Source organism: Coturnix japonica, chromosome 5 (genome assembly GCF_054131305.1).
Source record: "Coturnix japonica strain WE chromosome 5, WE-NBRP24, whole genome shotgun sequence".
In the NCBI taxonomy this organism is placed as follows: Eukaryota; Metazoa; Chordata; class Aves; order Galliformes; family Phasianidae; genus Coturnix; species Coturnix japonica.
This window is the reverse complement of record NC_140667.1, coordinates 10,613,653-10,626,460: the sequence shown is the minus strand read 5'-3', so window position 1 is coordinate 10,626,460 and position 12,808 is coordinate 10,613,653. Positions and strand designations below refer to the sequence as shown.

At 47.3% G+C, this 12,808-nt stretch overlaps 1 protein-coding gene across 6 annotated transcripts in view; it reads right to left on the bottom strand.

Moving 5' to 3' along the window:
* Window positions 1-12,808, bottom strand: part of SLC25A22 (solute carrier family 25 member 22) — a 34,315-nt gene that overhangs the window by 2,151 nt on the left and 19,356 nt on the right. For all 6 annotated transcript variants that reach the window (XM_015863774.3, XM_085548345.1, XM_015863775.3 and 3 more), the window contains 5 exons: window positions 7,786-7,876; window positions 1,950-2,068; window positions 718-889; window positions 343-497; window positions 64-139 (listed from right to left, as the gene is read on the bottom strand). In XM_015863774.3, the coding sequence (XP_015719260.1) occupies window positions 64-139; window positions 343-497; window positions 718-889; window positions 1,950-2,068; window positions 7,786-7,876 (613 nt within the window). The remainder of the gene's footprint in view (window positions 1-63; window positions 140-342; window positions 498-717; window positions 890-1,949; window positions 2,069-7,785; window positions 7,877-12,808) is intronic.

The following is a 12,808-nucleotide window of genomic DNA, read 5'->3' as shown; positions in this document are numbered from 1 at the left end:
GGAGAACCTCTGGCTATGCCCTGGCTTTCTGCCTTCCCCTAGTACTAAACCCTGGAGTCTTACTTGGTGCAGTCCAGGATTCCTGAGTACGTGTCTTCGTTGACTCCTCTCTGCAAGGACTGCAGCCGTGTTTTGATCACTAGGGAGAAAGAGGAGAGACAGGGGTGAGCAAAGGGCTGGCCTCCCCCCAGGGCCCCAACAGTAGAGCTATACTTCCTATACTTCCCTCAGAGCTCATGCAGTAAAGAGCATGGCCATCCTCCCCATTACCAAGCCCACCTGAAGGACTCTGAGTGCTGTCACACAGCACCAGGCTGCCAAAACAAGCTGCTGGGGACTCACCATCACAAGGATTGACAGCCACTGCAGCTGTACTACCGGCCACACATCCAGAGAGAAAGGACACATAGAACGGGGCCTTGACGTTGGGGTCCTTCTGGCCCAGCTTGTTCAGGTTTGCAAACAGCGGGAAGTAAACGATGGAGAATGGGACATCCCTGTGGAGGGAGGGGAGGAAGGGAAAGAAAGAAAGAGGACAAGGATGAGCAAAGTCAGGGTGACTTGAGCATCAAAGGAAGGGCTGCACGCATGGTGTGCTTGGCAGTGCAGCCACAAGTGCAGAGCAGACATCATCCCAACTCTGTGACTGCACAAAGAGCTGAAACTCCTGTGTCACTCTCTGGAGGCTCAGGCTGACAGTTCTGCTCTATGTCCTACCTTAGCAGTGTGGCTCCCAGGCCCTTGTAAAGCCCCGCGATGCCTTTGCTGCGCAGCAGCTCCCTGGTTATCTGCGTTGCTGTGGTGCGCGCTTCCACCACCGGCTCTGCTGCCCCGGCCGCAGAAGAAGAGGAGAGTTGGGCCTGTGCTGCCATCAGCTTCTTCTGTGCCGCTGTGGAGAAGCGGAGAGAGTGTGAGACTGCAAGATGCTCAGCAGCAGCCTCTTGCTGCCTAGTGCCATGGGACAGGAGGAGCTCCCAGTAGGGCAAGCTAGAGGTACAACAATCATTAACTCTGAACAGGTAGACCACATTTACATATGCAACATGGTTCCTTCCAGGAGCCTTTTTGAACTCTGATGCATTTCTGCTCTTTGGCCAGAAGATGGGGAGCACACCAACCTGTAGACAATGCTGTGGCTGCCACTGGCACACCACAGGTCCGTGCTGCACAGAGAACCAGCTGTTTGCAGAAGCACTAACCTCTTCTGAACCTCTCAACTATCAAATCCTCCAAACGCTTTAAAATACTGCACACAAAGAAGATAAGGTCTGCATTAAAAGCAGCAAACAGACGACAGAAAAAGTAAATCCGTGATTATTCAGGAATGCCACATCAAAGGAGAGATTAGAGGACAAATTGGCCCATTTTCCAGGCAGTTTCAGAAGGTATCTAGTGGGTGTCACCAGGCATTCTCAGGAACAGGGCTGTATGCTGGGCTGACTTCTGAAAGAGGTTAATAGTGACAGCTCTTCTTCCAGATTCACTGAGCCACTTCTGGTCTCGGTTCTGACCAGGAAAGGATGTCTGGAAGCTGTTAGGGTGGTGCTATCGTGGGGACTGAGGAAGAGAGAAAGGACACCAGGAAACAAGGGGACTGAGGAAGTACCACAGCAAAAGCACTGCAGGATGATAACCCCTTCCTGACTGTAGAGAACTAGCAAGTTGTAATCACTCACAAGGTGCTCAGCCCAGCCCTCTCTCCTATCCCTCTCCATCCACCAGCAGCATTTGCAGTTTCACCTGCCAAGCTCTGAGCAAAAACACTTCTTCTAAGCAATAGGGCCTTTGCAAGGCCAGGTGAGCAAAGGCTGGGAGGAAATAGGTTGGGAAGAGGAGAAATTACTGCTACAAACTGAGGTACCTCTGACTCAAGAAGGTGGGAAGAAAGAAAAGGGGTTTTATGGCTCATTCCCTCTCCCTGCCCGGTGCACAGGGAGATGCACACGTACCAATCCGTCCTGCATCCTGCAGCTGGATTTTGAGCATCTCCATGGGAGTGGTGACAATCACCTGGCAGGTGCCCGCACCGCAGCCTGCCAGCATCTCCCTCAGCAGCGTCAGCTTCTTCCTGCCCAAAGGAAGAGAGAGATGGTCAGAAGAGGTGGCCAACATTCAGAAGAAGCCGCAAACCCACCCAGCACAGTCCCAGACCCCTACACAGGAAGGCTGTGGCTGGGTGGATGGGAGGAGAGCAGTGAATGTAATCTGCCTTGATTTCACCAAGGGATTTGATACTGTCTCTCATGACACCCTTATAACAAAGCTGAGGAAGTGTGGGATAGATGAGTGGACAGCGAGGTGGGTTGAGAACCTGACTGGTAGAGCACAGAGGGTCGTTATTGGTGGTGGTACAGAGTCCAGTTGGAGACCTGTAACTAGGGCCAGGGGTTGGTGCTTGGTCTGGTCTTGTCCAACATCTTCATCAATGACCTGTGCGACCCAGTGTAGGGAACCTGCTTTGGCAGGGGGTTGGACTCGATGATCTCTGGAGGTCCCTTCCAACCCCTATGAATCTGTGATTCTGTGACATCCCCAGCAGAGATGAGGAGCAGGAGGAAATAGTTCTAGTTGCTGCTTTCAACTTCTCCGACAAAAGCAACGATATGTAAAAAGTGAATGTGAGAGTCAAGAAGCAGCTCCCTTATGATTAGGAACTTCTTCAACTCATCAGCCTTTTCAAGCCTACTTCCTGAAGGCAGAAAAAGCAGCTTTTACACCCAGCTGACCCTGCTGAGAGACGAAGGGTGCGATAGACCCCCAGTGCTGCAGCTCTGTGCATTTTCTGTGCCAGGGGCTGGAGTCACTGAGGGCAGCTCTTGTCTTACAAAACACAGCTTCCTCCCTCTCAAAGCCACAAAATCACCCAGTTGGGGCTGAAAAGAGGAACTGATGCAGGAAGGCTCAATTTTCAGCAACTGATGAGCTCTTGCCTTGAAAAATCTCATACCCCGGTGGCACCAGAAATGATTGGGAAAATAAAATAAAAGGTGCTTATGAATTGGTCCTTTTTCAGAAGGGGGGGGGGGGGGAAAGCAGAGAGAGATCATACAGCCAAGGGGAAGCAGTCCTTTTAAACACAAGGAGTATTTTCACCTCCCCACAGCCCTGCTCCTGCAGCAATAGGCAATTGCGGGGTCTGAGTGCAATGAATGGAGCAATAATTGCTGCCAGGAGCCACTGCAGCATGTGCTGAGCAGCAGGAAGTGCTGGGGATTTGCTCAGCTTCCCCCAGCCGGGCATCCCCCGGCTGGGTGCATCACTCTGCCCGCTCCCCACCTGCTCAGCTCTGCTCACTGGCCGCAGGGCACCCCAGGTCACAGTGGGACTGCCCTAATCCTGCTCGCCTGCCACGTCAGTGTGCCCGTTTCTCCACTTCTCATCTTCTCCAGGCTGGGCATCAGAGCAAGGGATTAGAGGCATAAAGCCACAACAGAGATTACGACAGCTAAATATAGTGCTCTCCATTGGGACTGGAGGAAGAAACATTGCATAGTATTACCTTTCCAAATCACCCTGTGGATGAAACGTGGGCAGAAGCGTGGTTTCTAACAATGTAAATAGCGGGATCAGAAACAACAAGGGCCGTGTTCCTTCCACAGGCTCCTGCTGTGATTAAACAACCCATCTCCAGCTCCCTCTGGATTAACAGCCAAAGGTGACTTTACTTTCTGGCTGACCTTTGGTGGTTATGACTTCAATCCACCATAACTCCCTGTGTTGCTGTATACTAAATAAAAGGACCTCATAGAAGGTTATCCCTGAATAGACACAGTGAAATTATCAACTCTGAACTTGCTTTTTCTCCCACCTATAAGTCTCAGTGGGTTGGATGCTTCCTGCATGTACGGGAAATTGATAATCACAGCCTGAACCTCTGATTAATCAGTTGAGGCAAGTGTCGGTCAGCTGTGGGAGCACAGGTGAGAGTAATTTAGCTGTGCTCCCAGAAGGGGTGGAGCTTGACTCCACCTCCTTTAGACCTCATTTAAGGGCTGACCACCACCAAGGCAGCATCTCTTGGAGATTGCTCTCTGATGGAGGCTGTCCCAGTGTTTCCCAGTGAAGGCATTCATATTGGTGAGTTTTTCCTTATTAATAACCTTTTGAGTATCTGTTATCATCTTTGCATGCAGCAAGGCAATGGAGAACAAGCTCCAGTCTCCACATCCATATGGGAGAGCAGGAAAAGCGCTGTGCTTGCCTCTGGGATTACAGTTTGCTATTTCTCTTCTCCAAGCAAAGCTAGAAAAGAAGGGGGGCAGAAAGGAAGAAAATTTGCTGGCATCAGCAAAGGAACAATTAGTGCAATCACACTGGTTTAAGTAGGAGCTCAAGCTGCTCAGTCAGCACATCACCAGCCTTTGCTCCAGAACAGCAAATAAAACGCAGGTAAAGATTATGGGAGTGGTGAGAGAATAACATAATAACAGGCTTTGAGGAGGAGGAACAGCAAGAAACTCATCCAGGGTTTCTTAATCATAAAAACTGTGTAGTTTTTATGATTAAGAAATATCTTTTATAAGAAGACATGAGACATTTTTACTGGAGCCAAGGCAGAGCACTTAGCCAATAACCAAACCTGGCAAGCAGGTGGCAGGCAGCAATCTGGCAATAAATGTTCTGGAGATAAACATGAAGACACTTTACAGGGACCAGCTTTTGTTTATCACCCAAATTCAAAGAGGACAAAAAGAGTTATGGGCAACACACCTACAAAAGAGACCTCACATACTGAGTACCTAAAAAAAACTTTCTACTTGAAATGCATGCAGGTATACTACCAATATATGCTGCTTTCTTAGCTTTATGTCTGTGTGTTTCTTACCCAAGTGCTTCATTTAGCTCTAGAGACTCTTGCTCTCACATTCTATTTTGGATTATATGGCTGCGTTTATTAAGTTTATGGGTTTCTTAATCCATCCGGCTTCAGAAATTCAGAGAAAAATCTCATCAGTTCCCTGTAGCCTAAAGGGAAGAAGTTTCCCCTCTCACATCCTGCTTTCCCAGAGGCGCAGCAATGAAGACCTGCAAGAAGATGCTTCTGCAGATCCCCACTTCTGCTTGTTGGCCTGGAAACTGCAGAGACTCTAAAGGCAAAATAATCACAGGACAATGCCACGTTTTTAAGGGGGTTTCCAGTACTCACAGGCCTCCTTGTTCCTAAATGAGGAGGCATGTGAAGACCAGCACAGTAAGTTTTGTTTCCTCTGGAAACAAGAAGTGTTATATCAGCAGGCTGCCACACTGGTGTCAATGTGAAAATAGAAACAGGAAAGGAAGCAGAAATTAAGCCCCCTATCCGGTGAGCACATTTCTCTTGTAACTAAAGGGAGTGGGAAAGTACTGTCAGAGGGGTAGCACCCACCTGAGTTGGCCCCAGGCTGAAGAGACTTGCAGGAGCAGTATTCTCCAGGCTCAGGGGAACAAGAGCATCTATAGAGGCATAAAGTCCCACCTGAACACCCATGGCCCCAATATGTCACCTCCTGAAGCATCCATGAGCACAGCCAGGAAGAAGAGGGAGAAAAAGAGTCTAGCACAAACCTGCAGTGATACAACCCCAGAACAGTCTTCCAGCAATTTGCAGCCAGGAGCTTCCTACATCATCAATGTTGTTCTCCCATCTGGCTTTTTGGAAACAGGTTTTATGCTACATTCTTTTTTGAGCAGTTTAAAAGCAGGTTCTTTTCAACATCAAATTTTTTTAAAGACAAAACTAAAAAGCAGCTCACTAGAAGTTGCTGAGTATCTTGAAGCTATTTTGGGCTATTTGCCACATTTTCTCCTGTCCATAAATGCTTCTTCGAAGCTCAAGTGGAAGACAGACTCAGCAATTTTAGTCAACAAATACTGATAAAATATGCATGTTTTGTAAAACAAGGAACTGAGAAACAACACATTTCAAGCAAGATAAGTGCCAGAAGCTTAGCAAAGAAGCCACTTAATGTTAAATAGATCTGGAAGACTCCAGCCCTGTCTTCTATCAAAAATAGCCAGGGAGAAGGGGACAGAAGCATCTCAAGGGAGAAACCTGCAAACAGCTTGGGAAGTGGGACCAAGAGCAAGGCAGTCCCCTGACAGATACCCAGCTCCATCACCCAGTGTAATTTTGTCACGTATGCTGCACATGGGAAGAGATCCTGGGAACTGCCAGCAGGAAGGTGGCACACAGCCACCAGAGCATGGCTGGGCACAACCTCTCAAACAAGTTACTTTCACCATTTCCATGCATGCAATTTCCTCGCAAGCGGAAGAAGGATCTCAAAATAAAACAAACACCCCACAGTTTCTAAGGGTCCTCGTGCTTCCTGGTAAACCTTGGCCTTTTTGGCTACTCCCTGGTCCCCGTGTCCTAAGCAAGGTCACAGCATGTATTATACCTTGCATGTGTAATACCATCCATCTAGATCCCAGTTTCAGAGCCTAGAACAGCCACAGCCAACCTGCAGGACGCCTTCTTTCCCACTGCATCTTGGAATTGGAGAAAATTGGAGCAAAAAACACTGGAGAAAAAAAAATGCTTCGTATTGAGACTCAACCTATTAAGTCTTCACTTCATAGATGGTGGTAAAAAGCTACAGCAGTACATCAGGGCTCGCTGTGCTGTCTGCTGCATGTATGAGACCCACCACTCGGAAGAAGCAATGAGGACATCATCACCTCCCACCTTCTGTGCAGAGTACAGAGAGATGCTATTTGAAGAGACAGACGATCACAAACAGCTGCGAGCCGATGAGTCACACAGACGTACATTAAGTGCTACTTAAAAAGACTCCAGAACAAAAAAAAACTAGGTGCAGGAAAGGCTCAGATCCTCAACCTGTGTAAATGTGAAGACTCTACTGATATTGTTGAGCCGCTGTGTTCTGCTACAGCTGAGACTGGCGTGGCATGTTACAGGAAGCTGTTAAACCAAGCCATTGTGGCAGCACATTGTATTTGCAGCAAGGTGATCTGCAGGGGTAAGAGTTAAGAACTGGGATTTTATTGCAGGCAGGTTGCTTTCTAGCTGCTGTCACTGAAAACAGTGCCTTGGCTGGACCCTTCACTGTCTGTCTCTGGAGAGATGTTTTGATCTTGAAGGGAGACATGAGTGTACCCTGAATTGCAAGGGAAATATTCTGGTGAAAACAGCTTTAAATATCCAAGGTCCAGCTCTATACAACTGCCATACCAGAGCTTTTTACTGGCATTGAGTCCTTGTTAACCCACACTCTCAAACTAAACAGATAATCTTCTTCATTTGGCACTTACATTGCCAGTGCCCTTTGTTGAACTTAGGTTCATTCATCACCTCTTTTCAGCTCTCTGAATTTATTTTCAAGCTACCAAAGGATGAGAGAGTGCTAAGTTTGGGATCTGTACAAGTTGAGTCACCACCGGTTCAAGCTACAGTCACTGAAAAGCCAGAAAGAAGAGAGCAGCATCCAATGGGATGCTGAGGACAAGGGTCCTCCCAGCTGCTGTCTGAGCAGCCATCAGTGCTGCTGGGTTCCTCTCAGATACGCTGCTTACTAAGTCTGGATCTGTTAACCTTGGCTAAGAGCTAGGACTATTTTTAGAAGCTTGAATAAAAACCAGTCATCCAGTGAAGAGCTTTTCACTTCCAGTTTTAGACGTTACTTCTTTAGCTCAAATGTAATCACCGGCTGAGCTGTTCAAGGTCAACTAATGTTTCAGTCATCATATCATCACATTCCACCTTTACCCAGGCACCCAAGCTGCCTCATCCCAAGAGACAGTGTCTTTTAAGTTAAATGCTTGAGGTCTGCATCCTCTACTCACCCATCTTTGGAGAGGTGATGCCGGAAGAAGTCATTGGCTGCCAGTTTGATGGCCTTTTCTGGGGTCACTAGAGTCAGGTTCACTGCAGCTCCTAGAAAGGAACAGAGGAAAAACCCACTGGAGAATGAGAATGAAAGAAGAAGCAGCGAGGTGAATTATTTAGAAATGTGCTGCAGCTCAAAACTGAGGACAGAAGAGCTGGAGGTTGGCTCACAGCAATAGGTACCACTGCAGGAACTCCAGCCAGCGCTGCACAAACTCCTGGGATTAGATGGTTGCTCTTGTACATCACCACTGGGTGTCACCCTCAGAGCAGTTGCTCAATGGGACAGTTGATCCAGCTTTTTGTCCATTGCAAGCCATGGCATGGCTAGACTGGCCTGCTTACCATGGTCCAGGACAGTAAACAACCCTCGCTCCCACCACCCACTGAACCTTCTTTTGTCAGGAGCAACAAGCAGCAAATCCCTGCATTGTGCCTGCCACAATGAGCAGCCTGGAAGGCCTTGGGACCAGCATTAGCACAACACAACAGCTGGCAGGCAGCTTTCAAGCCACCCTGGGGCTAATAGGCTGAAGGGATGGCTGGTCCCATCTGAACATATTGGATTAGGCACCATGAGATCAGTGCTCCAGAATATTCTCTTCTCTTTCAATGAGGCTTGTGAAGGGCTTAGAAAATCAGCCCTATGAGGAGAGGCTGAGGGAGCTGGGGCTATTCAGTTTAGGAGGCTGAGGGGAGACCTTATTGCTCTCTTCCAGTATCTGAAGGGTGTTTACAGTGAGAGCAGGGCAGGTCTCTCTTCTCACTGGTGACAGGATGAGGGGAAATGGCCTCAAGCTGCACCAAGGTAAGTTGAGGTTGTGCATTAGGAAGCACTTCTTTACAGAAAGGGTAGTTAAGCACTGGAATAGGCTCCCCAGGGAGGTGGTTGAGTCACCATCCCTGGATGTGTTCATGTGCCTTTGAATGTGGTGCTCAGAGATAGGATTTATCGGAGGGTTGTCAGAGTTAGGGTACTATGGTTAGGCTGCGGTTGGACTTGATGATCTTTAAGGTCTTTTCCAACCTGAGTAATTCTAAGATTCTATGATTACAGAACTCACAAATCAGATGTGGAAAAACACTGGCTTTTGGGGATGTTCTGCAGATTAGGAAGTGGAGGGGAATCGCAACTGGGACCAGGACATGGGAATCTTTGAATCTGCTTCCCCTGCTCAAGGATGCATCTCCATCACTCAGGAAGTCTCCATCAGAAATAGACAGCCTTGGCAGGACAGCCTGACTCATTTTTCTCTATCAGCAACAATGACGTTTCATGAATCCACACAGCCTGATTGTCAAGTGAAGCGGCTACTTGCAAAGTGTTTCATCAAGTGCCAAGTTGAAGACAACCTCAGCCTTGCTCCTAACAGTAAGGAAGTAATTCCCTATAGAGTACTGAGACAGAATAAATCACCTTTTCCTTGGGGAAAAAAAAAAAAAACCAACACGAAACAACAACAACGAGAAAAGAAGAAATAATGTATTTGCTATTCTAATAGATGCAGAAAGGGTTCCTCAAAAGAAAGAAATATAAACCCAAAACATCAAGGAAAAATATAAGCATTGGCATGTCCTGACATTCTCTGGGAACCGTGGTGGCTTTCACATCAATTTCTACCCCTGTTGCAAATAAAATGGAGGAAAATAAAACATGCAAAAGGTAGGGGAAAGTTAACCAGCTTGTTTTTTTCCTACAACTTTGATATTTTCAGCAAAGCTGCTTAGCAGAGAATGGATAATCCCTGTCCTCAATAATCCATAACGGCTTCAGATCATTGGAGGAGGAGAAATGAGATACTTCAGCTGCTGGCTGGATGCTTTCCATGTTGTTTTCTACCTTGTTACAAAAACCTTATAGCTCTTCAATTCTAGTTATGCCAATGACAGTATTTCCCTAATTAAAGCTAATCACTCCCTATAGGCAATGCTGCATGTACCTGAAGCAATGGCAGGCAACTAGAATGCAAAATAAATTGTAATGGTTAAATTAAATAAAAACGTATTTGGAAAAGTAGGGAAGAACCACAAAGATTGAAATCAAGATGTTAGAGGCAGAACCAGTTAGTTGTTTGCCAGCTGAAATTGTTAAGTGCCTTTTCTCACTGAGCCCTAGGTTTTGTTATTAAACACATTTTTCATAGAAGCTCTTCTATACCAACAACAGCCTACATAACAGAGGACTGAGTCACTCTGCTTCTGAACCCAGTGCAGCATTAGCACTCTTGTTTATGAACCCTAAGTAACCAAGCTGATTTACAAAAAGGGAAAGGGGGCATATCCCACCTTGTTGGGTCATCTCATGGAAAAATAAACTGGTCTTTTCTCATGCAGAAAACGGAGGCAGCTCCTCACCGAAGACATCAGAAACAAGCCAGAGGTGAAGAAGCTGGGCAGTGAATAGGTAGAACCAGGGCAACATAAATGTAACTATCCCAAACATTAATAGGGTACACTGAAGTCCGGAAAACTTGGCATGGCCCTGGCAGTCTGGGGTAATTTTGGCAGGCAGCGTGTGAATGGGGGGTGACGTGGGAGGTATTATTAGCAGGGAACAGGGAAGGCTGACACACTACTGTAACACCGTGCTAAGAATATACATCAAACAAGGTGCAGCTAAACTCCAAACATCATCAACAGCAAAGGGCATTTCTCCAGCCTGGTCCAGGCCTGTGGCTCCTGCCAGCTGGGTTAAATGTCTGCTCTACAAATAGCAGTGGGACTTTCCAGGACACGTGCTTGGATCTGTAGGTGACTTCTGGATGGCTTGTACCAGGGACTGCAGATGGCTTCTGCACAGAGCCTCCTTACATTGGTGTCCAGACAGTCCAGGAGCCCAGAGCACTATGAATTATGAATCCATTTGCATGACATTACACCTGAAGGCAGCACACAGACATCCCTTAGCACAGGAAGGGAGACGCAGCATCACCCAGCTCTGAAGCACTGCTGCTACCTAGATATTATGGAGAAAGAACTTGAGAAAATCCTCTTATTTCTCAGCCAAATGAGGCCAAGAACACCTGTAGGTTTCAGGGAAGGATTTGAAAGAAATGTTGAGATTATCACATGCACCAGAATTTTCACTGTGGGCTACCCATACAAACCTGGCAGTGTGTCATGTGCTGCCCATAAGATCTAACAAGATGACTTGCAGAAAAGAAGCCTGCAGGCTCAAGCCTCTCATCTGTCTGCACCAGTGAGCTTTGGTTCACACATGAGAAGAGCCTGAACTCACAGAGTGGGGAAGACTGGGACCAAGAGGACCCTTTCTGTCCTCTGACAGAGGACAAGTGTCCTGCAGGGATGATCGATGTGCTTGTGACCACCATGGGACACAGCAGCTGCCACTCTAGCCTCTTAACAAACAATCCCCCTAATTTCAGCTTAATATCTGAAAATAAGTGCTTGTGAGTCATAGAACAACCTCTGCTGAGGAACTGGGACAGATGGAAGGGGCAAGAACCTGCCCTACCATCTGATTTCCATCTCCCACTGGCTGCAACTCTGAGCCATGTCTTTACTCTCTTCACAGAAAACTACTTAAGCTTTTCACAAATACTGGATGTATTTTAGGATCCGGGAACTACAGGCCTGTCAGCCTGACTTCGGTAGCAGAGAAAGTTATGGAACAAATCATCATGGGTGAGATCACACCGCATGTGTGTGGCATCCAGGGGATCAGTCCCAGCCAGCACGTGTTCATGAAAGGCAGGTTGTGCTTGACCAACCTCATTTCCTTCTACAACTGTGTGATCAGACTGGTGGATGAGGGAAAAGCTGTTGATGTAGCCTACCCAGACGTCAGCAAAGCCTTTGACACTGTCTCTCACAGTATTCTCCTGGGGAAGCCAGCTGCCCGTGGCCTGGACAGGTATACCCCCCTGTAGGTAAGGAACTGGATAGAGGGCTGTGCCCAGTGGGTAGTGGTTAATGGAGTTAGACCCTCTGTCTTCTTTGAGATTTCTGCTTGGGAATGAAATGTGGCCTGGAGGTGTATATCCTTGCCCTTTCCAGGATTGGGGAGTCTCTCTCAAATGCCCTGACATCCCTACAATCTCCTGTGTAATTTCCTAGGAACAACTTCTTCCCTCTGCTCCCCAGGAAGCTGCCTGCCAATGGGTATTTATGGCCAAAGTTAAGGCAGGCTTCAATCCTGGCTAGGAACACAAGAGCAGCTCCTGGGAAAAGGCAATGGGGAACGCGTTGCTTTTAGCACTGAGCATGGGGCTTGCCAGGATTCCTCAGGGTTATTTGCTTTGTTGCCTGCTCCCAGAAGAGCTGCAATAAAGCAGCCAATCCATCCCCAGAATCCACCTCACTCCCCCAAAACGCCCACCAGCAAGTTGGGCAAGAGATGCTGCCTTGGCAGCCAGCTGTTGTTCCAACAGTGGATGGCCACAGCAATTGTGCGTCCTTAGGAACTATGGAGGGATTGGTGGGAGCTGCTGCCTCTGCCAACAGCAAGGAGCCAGCATCTCCAGGCTCTTGTTTGAGAAAGAAGCAAGGACTCATTTAAACAATGCTGTCCTTTAATCAGGCTTTATCAAAGAATGAGCTTCACAAAGAACACTAGCTGAACATCTCAGAGAGAAAATCTGCACATTCAGGCAATTGATTACGAGTGTATAACATGAACAGAGTTCAGCGTCAACGATGCCAGCTGGACCGTGTTGACAGCCAAGACTATAATTCCATGTTTTCCTCTACTATGACTGAAATCAGAATTTAACATGCAATTCACCCTCCAAAATGTTTAAAAACTTTAAAGAATTCTGTATTAAAACTAGATAAAGTATCAACTGAAGAACTCACTGCTACAATGGACAGCCTAAACCACAGAGCCAGGAGATTTCTAGCAGGTTAGCACACAGTGTCAGAACAGCTGAAGTTCCATCATGAACCATCCTCTATTTTTTTACAGGCTTGATCACAAACAGGCAGGGGGCTCTGACATAAATTCAATTAGCAGCAACAAAG